Source organism: Physella acuta, unplaced genomic scaffold (genome assembly GCF_028476545.2).
Source record: "Physella acuta isolate Inbredline_101_S28 unplaced genomic scaffold, ASM2847654v3 ptg000376l, whole genome shotgun sequence".
NCBI lineage: Eukaryota > Metazoa > Mollusca > Gastropoda > Physidae > Physella > Physella acuta.
This window is the reverse complement of record NW_026731895.1, coordinates 311296-330530: the sequence shown is the minus strand read 5'-3', so window position 1 is coordinate 330530 and position 19235 is coordinate 311296. Positions and strand designations below refer to the sequence as shown.

At 42.2% G+C, this 19235-nt stretch overlaps 1 protein-coding gene across 4 annotated transcripts; it reads right to left on the bottom strand.

The window, feature by feature from the left end:
• Nucleotides 1-1594: 1594 nt before the first annotated feature.
• On the bottom strand, nt 1595-19190 carry LOC131941886 (peptidase M20 domain-containing protein 2). 4 transcript variants are annotated; one of them, XM_059301455.1, is made up of 11 exons: nt 19066-19190; nt 17616-17804; nt 16435-16564; nt 15809-15992; nt 7979-8127; nt 7460-7602; nt 6253-6407; nt 5389-5514; nt 5041-5149; nt 2523-2699; nt 1595-2492 (listed from the first exon to the last, which is right to left on the bottom strand). In XM_059301455.1, exons 2-10 carry the CDS (start codon nt 17719-17721, stop codon nt 2524-2526), a joined length of 1278 nt encoding a protein of 425 aa, XP_059157438.1. In that variant the 5' UTR covers nt 17722-17804; nt 19066-19190; the 3' UTR covers nt 1595-2492; nt 2523. The 4 variants fall into 4 exon arrangements, with proteins under 4 accessions (XP_059157438.1, XP_059157439.1, XP_059157440.1 ...); XM_059301456.1 differs by having other exon boundaries at nt 1595-2215; XM_059301457.1 differs by having other exon boundaries at nt 17616-17800.
• Nucleotides 19191-19235: the final 45 nt, after the last annotated feature.

Here is a 19235-nt window from a genome sequence, read left to right as displayed (position 1 = left end):
AATCAACGCTAGTTATTGTAAGGCGGTAGGCCTACTTAATTCTTACCGTTTTTATAATTTATCCTGCGAGTAACAAGGTGACAACATACAACAGATAACATGGATCATTTCTAGTTTCTAGTTAGATTTTTGCTTTTGAATATAAATATATATATATATATATATATATATATATATATATATATATATATATATATATATATATATATATATACATACATATATATATATATATATGTGTGTGTGTGTGTGTGTGTGTGTGTGTGTGTGTGTGTGTGTGTGTGTTTGTGTGCGTGTGTATGTGTATGTGTATGTGTGTGTGTCTTTTTTAATCAGTTTTACTGACGATTTTAAAGTGTTTAATTATAAAAATTCACAAGGCATGTGTACTTAATTAAACTAATTATCACAACCAGTCCGGGCCTAGGTTCCCATCCCTCTCCACCAGTACCGACCCCAGCCCCTACCGTTCCCCGCGAACAGCACCACGCTGTAAACTGTGTGATATTTAATTAACCCCCTAGTTCCCACCAAGACGGACGGGGGTTAACCCTCCACCGGCGTTATTAGAATACCTCAGTCCTCAACACCTCCATTGAGGGGAGATAACGGTGGGGTCAGGCCACTCTGAGCTAGCAGACGATCGCTGCCATAAATTACACGTTTACTTGGGCGTTTGAAACTAATTTACGATCAATCTATTAAAGGTCACGGAAGTTCACTTCAGGAGATTCTGGCTGTCGTCTGGTAAATGATGCCACGTCAGCAGGCGTTGACCCGTGTAGGGGTCAGCTAAAGATGGTTCTAGACCCTGATGTAGAGAGCAAATTAGAAGAGATCATTAGGACCCCAGTTGTATTTCTCCGCTTTACTCTCTGAGCCAGTTATTGACTATGATTATAGCAACCATGCTCACCAAATACATACAGGCTAAAGATGTGTCTCGCGAATCCAATATATTAACTTTTGGGTTTATCAAGGCTCAATATTTTATATGTAAATATATAAAGATCGCAGAGTGAAGATTGGAACGGTCGTGGTTGAGTGGTAGAACACAAGACCACTTACAGTATAGCTCCAGTTCGGTTCTTAATTCTTGCCTACATGGTCAGTTAAGCTATCTTGGCATAGTGCTGATGAAACAATCTTTCCTATGTTAAGGTCAAGGGCGTTGGTCAACTCAATTTCCCATGGATACCTGACTTATAATTAACAACATAATTATAATCGCCGTAAATATTACATACACAAGAAAATACACTTCGGCTAATTTTTAGGGTCTTATATTTTGATTTTTTTTAAAATCTTAATTCTGATATTAATCGTATGCTCTACTAATTTTTCTCAAACTCAAAATATTAAAACTCAGTTTGTTTGATTAAAGGTTTTTGTATCCAAGAAGAATAATCGAGATTATTCATTTAAAAAATATACTCTCATTATTACTTCCCTTTAAACAAATAAATTTTCCAACTTCACTGATCATCACTTCCTATGCATCAGGCTGCTACGAATTCAAGTTACTAATAATAAATTACTCACATACACATAGACAACACAGTGACGACAATGATTCAATAAAAACTCCTTAGACTTATACACTTGGAATATTTATTAGCTAATAGTTTTACTACTTAGTTCTATTTTTATGCATATTTGATTTTTTTTCGTTTATTTACTTTTTCCATCTATTGTCAAACATTGGTACATTGCTGGAGAATGGTAGCTAGTAGACACGTTGTAGACATGATCAGACTAGGCTAGCAACAGGGGTGGGATGGGGAGGGGAGGTGGCATGGCTGGTATCAGATAGGGTGGGATAAATGGGTGGGGGTGTATAACAGTTATGATAATTGTTTGTAGTTGAAGGGGGAGGGTGGCTAATAATGCAGGTTTTTGCTGTTCTAGGGGGAATGGACTGACAATAACGTTTTCTTATAGTTGAATGGGTAGCTTCTATCTGAGGTCATGGCTGGCTTATTGCTGAATGGGTAGCTTCTATCTGAGGTCATGGCTGGCTTATTGCTGAATGGGTAGCTTCTATCTGAGGTCATGGCTGGCTTATTGCTGAATGGGTAGCTTCTATCTGAGGTCATGGCTGGCTTATTGCTGAATGTGTAGTTCTAGCTGAGGTCACTGCTGGCTGGCTTATTGAATGTGTAGTTCTAGCTGAGGTCATGGCTGGCTTATAGCTGAATGTGTAGTTCTAGCTGAGGTCATGGCTGGCTTATTGTTGAATGTGTAGTTCTAGCTGAGGTCATAGCTGGCTTATTGTTGAATGTGTAGTTCTAGCTGAGGTCATTGCTGAATGGGTAGTTCTAGCTGAGGTCATGGCTGGCTTATTGCTGAATGTGTAGTTCTAGCTGAGGTCACTGCTGGCTGGCTTATTGAATGTGTAGTTCTAGCTGAGGTCACTGCTGGCTTATTGCTGAATGGGTAGTTCTAGCTGAGGTCATGGCTGGCTTATTGCTGAATGTGTAGTTCTAGCTGAGGTCATTGCTGAATGTGTAGTTCTAGCTGAGGTCACTGCTGGCTGGCCTCTACCGTCATGATGCCGGCTGACTCGTACAACTTGACCAGCTCCGCCTGGTGCTCCTCAAAGACCTCCTTCATGTTCTCCTCGGAGATCATCAGATCAATGGCCATCATGGCCAGAGCCTTGCCCTGGACGATGCTCATAAACTCACATTCTTTGGACCCTGTGGGCACAGCATGGGGGGGTGTACTCGTGAGATAATGTACGCATACAAAACTGTTTTAGACATATTATTGTGAGACCACAAAACTAGATACAGTTACAGACATGTAACTAGATAAAAACAACTGAGAAAAATCGTCTGAAAACTTTCAAAATTTAAGTGAAAAGGACAAGGCCTACATTATCTGAATAATGTATAAAATGATGTTTTGCGACATTGGTCTGTATAATCAATATATAAATCATGCATATAAGAACGAATGACTGTTGTATATTCAATGTCGACAAAAATATTATATTCAGTGAAGTAACGATTCTATTAATCTCGCGATTTTGCATATCTGTTGAACTCACCTGCATACCTGCACAACTCACCTGCATACCTGCACAACTCACCTGCACACCTGCACAACTCACCTGCACACCTGCATAACTCACCTGCACAACTCACCTGCATACCTGCACAACTCAGCTGTATACCTGCACAACTCACCTGCACAACTCATCTGCATACCTGCACAACTCACCTGCACACCTGCATAACTCACCTGCACAACTCACCTGCATACCTGCACAACTCAGCTGCATACCTGCACAACTCCCCTGCACAACTCATCTGCATACCTGCACAACTCACCTGCACACCTGCATAACTCACCTGCACGACTCACCTGCATACCTACACAACTCACCTGCACAACACACCTGCATACCTGCACAACTCACCTACAAACCTGCACATCTTACCTGCATACCTGCACAACTCACCTGCACGCCAGCATAACTCACCTGCACAACTCACCTGCATACCTGCATAACTCAAATGCACACCTGCATAACTCACCTGCACGACTCACCTGCATACCTGCACAACTCACCTACAAACCTGCACAACTCACCTGCATACCTGCACAACTCACCTACAAACCTGTACAACTCACCTGCATACCTGCACAACTCACCTACAAACCTGCACAACTCACCTGCATACCTGCACAACTCACCTACAAACCTGCACAACTCACCTACAAACCTGCACAACTCACCTACAAACCTGCACAACTCACCTGAATACCTGCACAACTCACCTGCATACCTGCACAACTCATCTACAAACCTGCACAACTCACCTGCATACCTGCACAACTCACCTACAAACCTGCACAACTCACCTACAAACCTGCACAACTCACCTGCATACCTGCACAACTCGCCTGCATACCTGCACAACTCACCTGCATACCTGCAACACTCACCTGCATACCTGCACAACTCACCTGCATACATGCACAGCTCACCTGCATACCTGCACAACTCACCTGCATACCTGCAACACTCACCTGCATACCTGCACAACTCACCTGCATACCTGCAACACTCACCTGCATACCTGCACAACTCACCTGCATACCTGCAACACTCACCTGCATACCTGCACAACTCACCTGCATACATGCACAGCTCACCTGCATACCTGCACAACTCACCTGCATACCTGCACAACTCACCTGCACAACTCACCTACAAACCTGCACAACTCACCTGCATACCTGCACAACTCACCTGCATACCTGAACAACTCACCTGCATACCTGCACAACTCACCTGCATACCTGCACAACTCACCTGCATATCTGCACAACTCACCTGCATACCTGCACAACTCACCTGCATATTTGCACAACTCACCTGCATACCTGCACAACTCACCTACAAACCTGCACAACTCACCTGCATACCTGCAGAACTCGCCTGCATACCTGCACAACTCACCTGCATACCTGCACAACTCACCTTCATACATGCAACACTCACCTGCATACCTGCACAACTCACCTGCATACCTGCAACACTCACCTGCATACCTGCACAACTCACCTGCATACCTGCAACACTCACCTGCATACCTGCACAACTCACCTGCATACCTGCAACACTCACCTGCATACCTGCACAACTCACCTGCATACATGCACAGCTCACCTGCATACCTGCACAACTCACCTGCATACCTGCACAACTCACCTGCACAACTCACCTGCACAACTCACCTGCATACCTGCACAACTCACCTGCACAACTCACCTGCACAACTCACCTGCACAACTCACCTACAAACCTGCACAACTCACCTGCATACCTGCACAACTCACCTGAATACCTGAACAACTCACCTGCATACCTGCACAACTCATCTGCATACCTGCACAACTCACCTGCATACCTGCACAACTCACCTGCATACTTGCACAAATCACCTGCATATCTGCACAACTCACCTGCATACCTGCACAACTCACCTGCATATCTGCACAACTCACCTGCATACCTGCACAACTCACCTGCATACCTGCTGAACTCATCAGTACCAATCTCCACGGATGTACCAGCGTAGTAGAACACCTTCAGTGTTGGTATCGACGTGCTCACGTTGGCGATATCATCTGGACTCTGGGGGGGGGGGGGGGGGGAGAGAAAGACGGACACAAAAGTCTGAAGTCACTTGAGCACATTGATTGAACTATTTAAATATTGACCCAGTGCATTGTGCTGGCTGCCTACAAAATCTTTTCTATTTACAGAACTAACTGGGTTTGCAAACAAGACAATAGGCGAAATCAAGTTAGTCTCCCAAACTTTTATGGTACAAAACAAACTTGGCATGAAAGCCATGAAAAGCCCATGCCTACCTCTATGGCTTTCCTCTTGTTGTGGAACGTGAAGCCCATGAGGGCGGCGTTGTGTTTGTAAAGTTCCACCAGTCGGTTGCACGTGACGTTACACAGGAACTCTTTCACTGTCACCTCGGTCTCAAACTGGGGACAATTTTAACCTTTAGCCTAACCGTTTCGAATTGGGGACAATTTTAACCTTTAGCCTAACCGTTTGAAACTGGGGACAATTTTAACCTTTAGCCTAACCGTTTCGAATTGGGGACAATTTTAACCTTAAGCCTAACCGTTTCAAACTGGGGACAATTTTAACCTTTAGCCTAACCTAACCGTTTCGAATTGGGGACAATTTTAACCTATAGCCTAACCGTTTCAAACTGTGGACAATTTTAACCTTTAGCCTAACCGTTTCAAACTGGGGACAATTTTAACCTTTAGCCTAACCTAACCGTTTCGAATTGGAGACAATTTTAACCTATAGCCTAACCGTTTCAAACTGTGGACAATTTTAACCTTTAGCCTAACCGTTTCAAACTGGGGACAATTTTAACCTTTAGCCTAACCTAACCGTTTCGAATTGGGGACAATTTTAACCTATAGCCTAACCGTTTCAAACTGGGGACAATTTTAACCTTTAGCCTAACCGTTTTAAACTTAACGTTTCTAACTAAAATGCATTTCAAATTTTAGCCCCAGTTTTTTAATTCAGTGGAAGTTCATTTGAACTCAAACCTAAGAGTTCAAAATGTGAACTAACGACACCTATCTAGGCCTGGACACGTGTGTCTTCTCTAACCCTGCCCTCATCACTGCCTCAGCTACAACAGGTTGCTGTGTGACTACGTGAGGGTCTGGACTGATGACGTCACTGTGAGTACCCACCCGACAGCCGCTGGCAATGGCAGCCGCCTCAAAACATCGCTGTATCATCTCCCCCACTATCTTCATCTCTATAGGTTTGGGCGCCTTCGTCATGAACTCCATACAGGCGTACTCTGGCATTACATCGGCTCTGGTACCACCGTCAGAGATCACACCTGGGGGTATGTAAGGTAAGCGATTACACCTGGGGTATGTAAGGTAAGTAATTACACCTAGGGGTATGTAAGGTAAGCAATTACACCTGGGGGTATGTAAGGTAGGCAATTACACCTTTGTTGATGTAAGGTAAACAATTACACCTGGGGGTATGTAAGGTTAGTAATTACAAATGGGGGTATGTAAGGTAGGCAATTACACCTTTGTTGATGTAAGGTAAACAATTACACCTGGGGGTATGTAAGGTAAGCAATTACACCTGGGGGTATGCAAGGTAGGCAATTACACCTGGGGGTATGTAAGGTAGGCAATTACACCTGGGGGTATGTAAGGTAGGCAACTACACCTTTGTTGATGTAAGGTAAGCAATTACACCTGGGGGTATGCAAGGTAGGCAATTACACCTGGGGGTATGTAAGGTAGGCAATTACACCTGGGGGTATGTAAGGTAGGCAATTACACCTTTGTTGATGTAAGGTAAACAATTACACCTGGGGGTATGTAAGGTAGGCAATTACACCTGGGGGTATGTAAGGTAGGCAATTACACATGGGGGTATGTAAGGTAGGCAATTACACCTGGGGGTATGTAAGGCAGGCAATTACACCTTTGTTGATGTAAGGTAAACAATTACACCTGGGGGTATGTAAGGCAGGCAATTACACCTTTGTTGATGTAAGGTAAACAATTACACCTGGGGGTATGTAAGGTAGGCAATTACACCTGGGGTATGTAAGGTAGGCAATTACACATGGGGGTATGTAAGGTAAGCGATTACACCTGGGTGTATGTAAGGTTAACAATTAAACCTGGGGGTATGTAAGGTAAACATTTACACCTGGGTTTATTTAAAGTAACCAGGGTGTAATTAGGGTGACAAATTACACCTGGGTATACGTTAAGGAAACAATTACACCTGATAGTATGCAAGTTGACCAGTTACACCTTGGTAATATGGAAGTCAGATATTGCTACTTCTAGCCAAAGGACCATGAAGCAGTATATCTTCTACTGCTACTGGTCAATGACCCCCCCCCCTCCCCACACTGACCTTTGACTATCCAGTCGTCCTTGAACTGTTGTCGTATGGCCGCCACGTTTTGATAAGCCAGCACTGCCGCATTGACGGGGTTTGCCACCTCCCATGGGCGGTCACCCTCTGCACGACTCCGCCCACGGAATACAACTTTTTTCCTGGGGTGGGAGACAAACCAGGGTGTCAGTAGGGGGGGAGTAGGTAGTTGCTAGCTCTTACATGTGTGATGTTACATGGGTAGACGGGCTACTTACATCTGTGTAATGACTGGGGTAGGCGAGCTACTTACATCTGTGTAATGACTGGAGTAGGCGGGCTACTTACATCTGTGTAATGACTGGGGTAGGAGGATTACTTACATATGTGTAATGACTGGGGTAGGCGGGCTACTTACATCTGTGTAATGACTGGGGTAGGAGGGCTACTAACATCTGTGTAATGACTGGGGTAGGCGGGCTACTTACATCTGTGTAATGACTGGGGTAGGAGGGCTACTAACATCTGTGTAATGACTGGGGTAGTCGGGCTACTTACATCTGAGCACCGATAAAGTGAGGCTTGACGTTGGTGTAATGACTGGGGTAGGCAGACAGCAGGAAGTCTATCCCTTTAAAACAGCCCTCATCAAACATGGCGATCTTCCCAGTGTTGTCTGGGTGGCCCGGACAGCCAATCACTGTCACCTAAGGGGGGGGGGGGTGTGATGGGGGGGTGAGGGGATAGGTGGTTTTTTAGCACATGTGATAAGCTTACCAAGGTTACAAAATGATACTTAAAATTAAATAACATAAAAATAAGGTTTTGAAACATACTTCAACTTGTTTAATAAAATTGCTTATTAAAGTGTGATGTTTTAACCTCTTGTCAGAATGCTTAAGCTTTTGCATTTAGCTTCACATGGATTATGCTAAAAAATGTTTACACAACTTTTGTGGAGGGGTAGGTAGTGGGGAAAGCCGGACGTTTTCCCCAAACACACTTGCCCGAATGCCGTTTGCCCAAAGGGGGGGGGGGGGGGTAATGTGAGGGTAGGGGTGAGCTACTGGTCTATTAAAAAATGCAGTGTTTATTTTCAATGGGTGTTGATTATCACTTTCGTGTGGAGAGGATAGGGACAGGTTGTTTAGTCTGATTATGATTTTTTTGGCTATCGACAGGGGTGTGCTATTTCAGTTCGATCTTTGTAAAGAGTAATGACAGTACCATCCCTACAAAATGACAGTACCATCCCTACAAAATGACAGTACTATCTCTAATAAAATGACAGTACCATCCCTACAAAATGACAGTACCATCCCTATAAATAACAGTACCATCCCTACAAAATGACAGTACCATCCCTACAAAATAACACTACCATCCCTACAAAATTACACTACCGTCCCTACAAAATGACACTACCATCCCTACAAAACGACAGTACCATCCCTACAAAATGACAGTACCGTCCCTACAAAATGACAGTACCATCCCTACAAAATGACAGTACCATCCCTACAAAATGACAGTACCATCCCTACAAAATGACAGTACCATCCCTACAAAATGACAGTACCATCCCTACAAAATGACAGTACCATCCCTACAAAGTACCATCCCTACAAAATGACAGTACCATCCCTACAAAATGGCAGTACCATCCCTACAAAATGGCAGTACCATCCCTACAAAACGAGAGTACCATCCCTACAAAATGACAGCACAATCCCTACAAAGTACCATCCCTACAAAATGACAGTACCATCGCTACAAAATGACAGTACCATCCCTACAAAATGACAGTACCATCCCTACAAAATGACAGTACCATCCCTACAAAATGAAAGTACCATCCCTACAAAATGACAGTACCATCCCTACAAAATGACAGTACCATCCCTACAAAATGACAGTACCATCCCTACAAAATGACAGTACCATCCCTACAAAATGACAGTACCATCCCTACAAAATGACAGTACCATCCCTACAAAATGACAGTACCATCCCTACAAAATGAAAGTACCATCCCTACAAAATGACAGTACCATCCCTACAAAATGACAGTACCATCCCTACAAAATGACAGTACCATCCCTACAAAATGACAGTACCATCCCTACAAAATGACAGTACCATCCCTACAAAGTACCATCCCTACAAAATGACAGTACCATCCCTACAAAATGACAGTACCATCCCTACAAAATGACAGTACCATCCCTACAAAATGACAGTACCATCCCTACAAAATGACAGTACCATCCCTACAAAATGACAGTACCATCCCTACAAAATGACAGTACCATCCCTACAAAATGACAGTACCATCCCTACAAAATGGCAGTACCATCCCTACAAAATGGCAGTACCATCCCTACAAAATGGCAGTACCATCCCTACAAATCGACAGTACCATCCCTACAAAATGACAGTACCATCCCTACAAAGTACCATCCCTACAAAATGACAGTACCATCGCTACAAAATGACAGTACCATCCCTACAAAATGACAGTACCATCCCTACAAAATGACAGTACCATCCCTACAAAATGACAGTACCATCCCTACAAAGTACCATCCCTACAAAATGGCAGTACCATCCCTACAAAATGACAGTACCATCCCTACAAAATGACAGTACCATCCCTACAAAATGACAGTACCATCCCTATAAAATGACAGTACCATCCCTACAAAATGACAGTACCATCCCTACAAAATGACAGTACCATCCCTACAAAATGACAGTACCATCCCTACAAAATGACAGTACCATCCCTACAAAATGACAGTACCATCCCTACAAAGTACCATCCCTACAAAATGACAGTACCATCCCTACAAAATGACAGTACCATCCCTACAAAATGACAGTACCATCCCTACAAAATGACAGTACCATCCCTACAAAATGACAGTACCATCCCTACAAAATGACAGTACCATCTCTACAAAATGACAGTACCATCCCTACAAAGTACCATCCCTACAAAATGACAATACCATCCCTACAAAATGACAGTACCATCCCTACAAAATGACAGTACCATCCCTACAAAATGACAGTACCATCCCTATAAAATGACAGTACCATCCCTACAAAATGACAGTACCATCCCTACAAAATGACAGTACCATCCCTACAAAATGACAGTACCATCCTTACAAAATGACAGTACCATCCCTACAAAATGACAGTACCATCCCTACAAAATGACAGTACCATCCCTACAAAATGACAGTACCATCCCTACAAAATGACAGTACCATCCCTACAAAATGACAGTACCATCCCTACAAAGTACCATCCCTACAAAATGACAGTACCATCCCTACAAAATGACAGTACCATCCCTACAAAATGACAGTACCATCCCTACAAAATGACAGTACCATCCCTACAAAATGACAGTACCATCCCTACAAAATGACAGTACCATCCCTACAAAATGACAGTACCATCCCTACAAAATGACAGTACCATCCCTACAAAATGGCAGTACCATCCCTACAAAATGGCAGTACCATCCCTACAAAATGGCAGTACCATCCCTACAAATCGACAGTACCATCCCTACAAAATGACAGTACCATCCCTACAAAGTACCATCCCTACAAAATGACAGTACCATCGCTACAAAATGACAGTACCATCCCTACAAAATGACAGTACCATCCCTACAAAATGACAGTACCATCCCTACAAAATGACAGTACCATCCCTACAAAGTACCATCCCTACAAAATGGCAGTACCATCCCTACAAAATGACAGTACCATCCCTACAAAATGACAGTACCATCCCTACAAAATGACAGTACCATCCCTACAAAATGACAGTACCATCCCTATAAAATGACAGTACCATCCCTATAAAATGACAGTACCATCCCTACAAAATGACAGTACCATCCCTACAAAATGACAGTACCATCCCTACAAAATGACAGTACCATCCCTACAAAATGACAGTACCATCCCTACAAAGTACCATCCCTACAAAATGACAGTACCATCCCTACAAAATGACAGTACCATCCCTACAAAATGACAGTACCATCCCTACAAAATGACAGTACCATCCCTACAAAATGACAGTACCATCCCTACAAAATGACAGTACCATCCCATAAAAAATGACAGTACCATCCCTACAAAATGACAGTACCATCCCTACAAAATGAAAGTACCATCCCTACAAAATGACAGTACCATCCCATAAAAAATGACAGTACCATCCCTACAAAGTACCATCCCTACAAAATGACAGTACCATCCCTACAAAATGACAGTACCATCCCTACAAAGTACCATCCCTACAAAATGACAGTACCATCCCTACAAAATGACAGTACCATCCTTACAAAATGACAGTACCATCCCTACAAAATGAGAGTACCATCCCTACAAAATGACAGTACCATCCCTACAAAATGACAGTACCATCCCTACAAAATGACAGTACCATCCCTACAAAATGACAGTACCATCCCATAAAAAATGACAGTACCATCCCTACAAAATGACAGTACCATCCCTACAAAATGAAAGTACCATCCCTACAAAATGACAGTACCATCCCTACAAAATGAGAGTACCATCCCTACAAAATGACAGTACCATCCCTACAAAATGACAGTACCATCCCTACAAAATGACAGTACCATCCCTACAAAATGACAGTACCATCCCTACAAAGTACCATCCCTACAAAATGACAATACCATCCCTACAAAATGACAGTACCATCCCTACAAAATGACAGTACCATCCCTACAAAATGACAGTACCATCCCTATAAAATGACAGTACCATCCCTACAAAATGACAGTACCATCCCTACAAAATGACAGTACCATCCCTACAAAATGACAGTACCATCCTTACAAAATGACAGTACCATCCCTACAAAATGACAGTACCATCCCTACAAAATGACAGTACCATCCCTACAAAATGACAGTACCATCCCTACAAAATGACAGTACCATCCCTACAAAATGACAGTACCATCCCTACAAAGTACCATCCCTACAAAATGACAGTACCATCCCTACAAAATGACAGTACCATCCCTACAAAATGACAGTACCATCCCTACAAAATGACAGTACCATCCCTACAAAATGACAGTACCATCCCTACAAAATGACAGTACCATCCCTACAAAATGACAGTACCATCCCTACAAAATGACAGTACCATCCCTACAAAATGGCAGTACCATCCCTACAAAATGGCAGTACCATCCCTACAAAATGGCAGTACCATCCCTACAAATCGACAGTACCATCCCTACAAAATGACAGTACCATCCCTACAAAGTACCATCCCTACAAAATGACAGTACCATCGCTACAAAATGACAGTACCATCCCTACAAAATGACAGTACCATCCCTACAAAATGACAGTACCATCCCTACAAAATGACAGTACCATCCCTACAAAGTACCATCCCTACAAAATGGCAGTACCATCCCTACAAAATGACAGTACCATCCCTACAAAATGACAGTACCATCCCTACAAAATGACAGTACCATCCCTATAAAATGACAGTACCATCCCTACAAAATGACAGTACCATCCCTACAAAATGACAGTACCATCCCTACAAAATGACAGTACCATCCCTACAAAATGACAGTACCATCCCTACAAAATGACAGTACCATCCCTACAAAATGGCAGTACCATCCCTACAAAATGGCAGTACCATCCCTACAAAATGGCAGTACCATCCCTACAAATCGACAGTACCATCCCTACAAAATGACAGTACCATCCCTACAAAGTACCATCCCTACAAAATGGCAGTACCATCCCTACAAAATGACAGTACCATCCCTACAAAATGACAGTACCATCCCTACAAAATGACAGTACCATCCCTATAAAATGACAGTACCATCCCTATAAAATGACAGTACCATCCCTACAAAATGACAGTACCATCCCTACAAAATGACAGTACCATCCCTACAAAATGACAGTACCATCCCTACAAAATGACAGTACCATCCCTACAAAGTACCATCCCTACAAAATGACAGTACCATCCCTACAAAATGACAGTACCATCCCTACAAAATGACAGTACCATCCCTACAAAATGACAGTACCATCCCTACAAAATGACAGTACCATCCCTACAAAATGACAGTACCATCCCTACAAAATGACAGTACCATCCCATAAAAAATGACAGTACCATCCCTACAAAATGACAGTACCATCCCTACAAAATGAAAGTACCATCCCTACAAAATGACAGTACCATCCCATAAAAAATGACAGTACCATCCCTACAAAGTACCATCCCTACAAAATGACAGTACTATCCCTACAAAATGACAGTACCATCCCTACAAAGTACCATCCCTACAAAATGACAGTACCATCCCTACAAAATGACAGTACCATCCTTACAAAATGACAGTACCATCCCTACAAAATGAGAGTACCATCCCTACAAAATGACAGTACCATCCCTACAAAATGACAGTACCATCCCTACAAAATGACAGTACCATCCCTACAAAATGACAGTACCATCCCATAAAAAATGACAGTACCATCCCTACAAAATGACAGTACCATCCCTACAAAATGAAAGTACCATCCCTACAAAATGACAGTACCATCCCTACAAAATGACAGTACCATCCCTACAAAATGACAGTACCATCCCTACAAAATGACAGTACCATCCCTACAAAATGACAGTACCATCCCTACAAAGTACCATCCCTACAAAATGACAATACCATCCCTACAAAATGACAGTACCATCCCTACAAAATGACAGTACCATCCCTACAAAATGACAGTACCATCCCTATAAAATGACAGTACCATCCCTACAAAATGACAGTACCATCCCTACAAAATGACAGTACCATCCCTACAAAATGACAGTACCATCCTTACAAAATGACAGTACCATCCCTACAAAATGACAGTACCATCCCTACAAAATGACAGTACCATCCCTACAAAATGACAGTACCATCCCTACAAAATGACAGTACCATCCCTACAAAATGACAGTACCATCCCTACAAAGTACCATCCCTACAAAATGACAGTACCATCCCTACAAAATGACAGTACCATCCCTACAAAATGACAGTACCATCCCTACAAAATGACAGTACCATCCCTACAAAATGACAGTACCATCCCTACAAAATGACAGTACCATCCCTACAAAATGACAGTACCATCCCTACAAAATGACAGTACCATCCCTACAAAATGGCAGTACCATCCCTACAAAATGGCAGTACCATCCCTACAAAATGGCAGTACCATCCCTACAAATCGACAGTACCATCCCTACAAAATGACAGTACCATCCCTACAAAGTACCATCCCTACAAAATGACAGTACCATCGCTACAAAATGACAGTACCATCCCTACAAAATGACAGTACCATCCCTACAAAATGACAGTACCATCCCTACAAAATGACAGTACCATCCCTACAAAGTACCATCCCTACAAAATGGCAGTACCATCCCTACAAAATGACAGTACCATCCCTACAAAATGACAGTACCATCCCTACAAAATGACAGTACCATCCCTATAAAATGACAGTACCATCCCTACAAAATGACAGTACCATCCCTACAAAATGACAGTACCATCCCTACAAAATGACAGTACCATCCCTACAAAATGACAGTACCATCCCTACAAAATGACAGTACCATCCCTACAAAATGACAGTACCATCCCTACAAAGTACCATCCCTACAAAATGACAGTACCATCCCTACAAAATGACAGTACCATCCCTACAAAATGACAGTACCATCCCTACAAAATGACAGTACCATCCCTACAAAATGACAGTACCATCCCTACAAAATGACAGTACCATCCCTACAAAATGACAGTACCATCCCATAAAAAATGACAGTACCATCCCTACAAAATGACAGTACCATCCCTACAAAATGAAAGTACCATCCCTACAAAATGACAGTACCATCCCATAAAAAATGACAGTACCATCCCTACAAAGTACCATCCCTACAAAATGACAGTACCATCCCTACAAAATGACAGTACCATCCCTACAAAGTACCATCCCTACAAAATGACAGTACCATCCCTACAAAATGACAGTACCATCCTTACAAAATGACAGTACCATCCCTACAAAATGAGAGTACCATCCCTACAAAATGACAGTACCATCCCTACAAAATGACAGTACCATCCCTACAAAATGACAGTACCATCCCTACAAAATGACAGTACCATCCCATAAAAAATGACAGTACCATCCCTACAAAATGACAGTACCATCCCTACAAAGTACTATCCCTACAAAATGACAGTACCATCCCTACAAAATGACAGTACCATCCCTATCGGTTCCGTGGCGAACTTGATGACAGTCTGGAGTCCAAGAGCGGCGGTCAGTGCTACCACTGTGACCAGGTTGTGACCTCGAGAGTGACCCGTGGCCTCGTCAGCATCGTACTGGCACAGGAAGCCAATGTTGGGGTGCTCTACTCCACCTACTTCACCCTCCCCAAACTCGGCTCTGGGATAGAAACAGGAGAAGGTTGGAAACTTTCGCGTCAAACTGGAATGTATTACATCACAGCAGTGTGTAGGGTGTGTATCATGTGTCAAACAAAATTTTATAATTCATAGCACATTGTCATGTACCAAACGTGTACCACATCAAACTATCATTTTTAACATCAGAATACCATGTATCCCATCTTCTATCAAACGTAAATGCATTACATATAAAACTAGCATGTTCAACATAAGACAATCAGATTTCACAAACTTCAGTATTCATCAAGGATTAAAATAGAAAAATCACGTGACCATCCCCTGCAGCTATAAACACAATCACACAACACCTGACCATCCACTGCAGCTATAAACACAATCATACAAGATCCTGCATACCTGACCATCCATCTCAGCTACAAACACAATCATGCAAGATCCTGCACTCGTGACCACCTCACCTGAAGGCCGACTTGAACCCTTTGTATTTCTCAATGACCTTGAACCCTTTCCTCTTTAGGAACCGGACGATACGATCGTGACACTTGAATTCTTTTCCTGGCTTTTCCCGCTGTCGCCAGATGTCTTTTCCTGCAATCAACAAAAGCCATCGTTACATTATCGTTACATTATCGTTACATTATCGTTACATTATCGTTACATTCATACAGCCCAATGTTTTACTATTCTACTGTCTACCCCTTGCCTAAAACATAGGATGGAAGACTCCAGGACCACATTTTTCAAATACCAAATAAAAATAATATCAAATAAAAAGAATATCAAATGAAAAGTATCTGCTAGCCCGAAAGTCTCGAGTTGGGGTCCCGGCCCAAAAGACGATGACGATAAATTAAAAAGAGTGCCAAAGAGAAAGTGCACCAAATAGAAAGTGTACCAACTAGAAAGTTTACCAACTACAAAGTGTACCAACTAGAAGGTGTACCAAATAGAAAGTGACAATAGTGTACCAAATAGAAAGTGTACCAAATTGAAAGTGTACCAACTAGAAAGTGTACCAAAGTGTACCAAATAGAAAGCGTATCAACCACCGAGTGTACCAAATAGAAAGTGTACCAAACAGAATGTGTACCAACTAGAAAAAAGTACCAAATAGAGAGTGTACCAACTAGAAAATGTACCAACTAGAAAGTGTACCAGTACCAACTAGAAAGTGTACCAACTAGAAAGTGTACCAACTAGAAAGTGTACCAACTAGAAAGTGTACCAACTAGAAAGTGTACCAACTAGAAAGTGTACCAACTAGAAAGTGTACCAACTAGAAAGTGTACCAAAGTGTACCAACTAGAAAGTGTACCAACTAGAAAGTGTACCAACTAGAAAGTGTACCAACTAGAAAGTGTACCAACTAGAAAGTGTACCAAATAGAAAGTGTACCAAATAGAAAGTGTACCAAAGTGTACCAAATAGAAAGTGTACCAAATAGAAAGTGTACCAAATAGAAAGTGTACCAACTAGAAAGTGTACCAACTAGAAAGTGTACCAAATAGAAAGTGTACCAACTAGAAAGTGTACCAAAGTGTACCAACTAGAAAGTGTACCAACTAGAAAGTGTACCAACTAGAAAGTGTACCAAACAGAAAGTGTACCAAATAGAAAGTGTACGAAACAGAAAGTGTACCAATATTATTAAGCTCGTCCAACTGTTGTTCTATGGCCGTGAAAGCGATCTTCTTCTCCTCGGTTAAGATCGGCTCCTTTTCTTCAACCGGATTTTTCTTGGGCATGTTTCCTGTGATGCTGTGACGCTGCTCGGTAGTGCTGTGTCACCGCTGTCTGTCTGTGTGTCCTGTGGCTCGTCACAACCTAGCTGGTGGGGGTGGGGAAGAGGTGGTCAGATTTAGCAAGAATTTTTTTTATTTTTATTTTAACCTTTAATTTTGATTTAGTCTAGCATTCTGCAATGTACCGTGTTTTTTTTCACCAAACACCGCAGCAATGTCTTATGTTTGGAGTTAGGGTTGAAGCTACTCTAAGAACTAGTTAAATATTCTATTTCTTACATATCTATATATATAATTCTCCTCTTCGAGCCGTTAGAAAACAAGCTGCAAACGCTCTCCCTACCTCCCCACCCCTACATGGTTTTAGTGAGCTGTGTTCACTCTAAATGTTTACAAGCAGAGCCAACGATTTTAAACGTAGGGGGGGGGGGGGGGGGGGAAGGAAGGGGGGGGGGTTATGGTCCTTAACGAGCTACTTATAGTGTTTTAAAGAAATATATTTTCAGTGTCAGCGTTGGTACTGTCGAATTCACAAATTATGAATTATTGAAAATTAGAAACAACTAAATAGCGGCGTATGTTATGCCGCGGGCCGGCTCGTTGTAGGTATTTTTTTTCTTAGATATGGAATCGATATAATTCGATTCAAGATCGACAACCCTTGTTTTGATCTACCGAAATTTTTAAACCTGAGTTTACTCCCTTTGAACGAGCCGAGTCTACGTAGCTGTGAGACCACCAAAGAGAAAAAAAAAAAACCGAACGTCTAAACCTTAATGAACAGACGCAACAACGTACGACAGGTACTAACGCTTAATCCAGGGGGGGGGGGGCGGGTATAGTTGCGTGTCTGCTCATAGCCCTACCCTAGTCCTGACCTAGCCTGACTAAAACTCTCAAAGCCATTAACCCCCCCCCCCCCTTTCCCCTCCCAAAGAATGAGATCTACTTCAGGCCAACTAGCATCTATTTTTTTCTAGTACTCATCCTCTAAGTCAACCTTCTTTTAACCCAGACTAGCCCCTGATGCATTCTTCTAACCCTCTAATGGTAATAATAACTAGCCCATAAAGTAAAATTGAGGGAAGAAAATCTGTATTTGACTTATATTTCCTCACTCAAAAAAAAACTATAAAATATTTTTATTTTATACACTTACAAAATATACCTTGATTTTGCTATATTATCATAACTATGTAGATCTACATTAATTCATTACATTTTAGAGTATTTTAGAGTGATAAGTTGGAATCCTTATATAGGAATCAGTAAGGATTTATAAAGTAAACGAAAGCATTCGGTCAGCATAAAGTGTCCACTTTACAATATATATATTTATTTTTTTACCTAGTTACGGCTGCTTCACCCCAATAGTAAAAGTCTGGGGATATAAATCTAAGAGAAATTATAGGCACGCTAATTATAGCCACCACGTATACTTGACTGTGGCGCTGGCTTCTTCCTAAAGAGTAAACATCAATTTTCCGGAAGTGACGTCAGCGAGAAGTGGGCATCAC

What these genes read in the sequence shown, in the direction of transcription:
- LOC131941886 (XM_059301455.1), bottom strand. Translation starts at nt 17,721, where the DNA reads ATGCCCAAGAAAAATCCGGTTGAAGAAAAGGAGCCGATCTTAACCGAG. An exon ending in CACTTTATCGGTGCTCAGAT is followed by an intron (nt 7,603 to 7,978) that starts GTAAGTAGCCCG and finishes CTCCCACCCCAG; the next exon opens with GAAAAAAGTTGTATTCCGTG. An exon ending in CCATTGCCAGCGGCTGTCGG is followed by an intron (nt 5,515 to 6,252) that starts GTGGGTACTCAC and finishes AATTGTCCCCAG; the next exon opens with TTTGAGACCGAGGTGACAGT.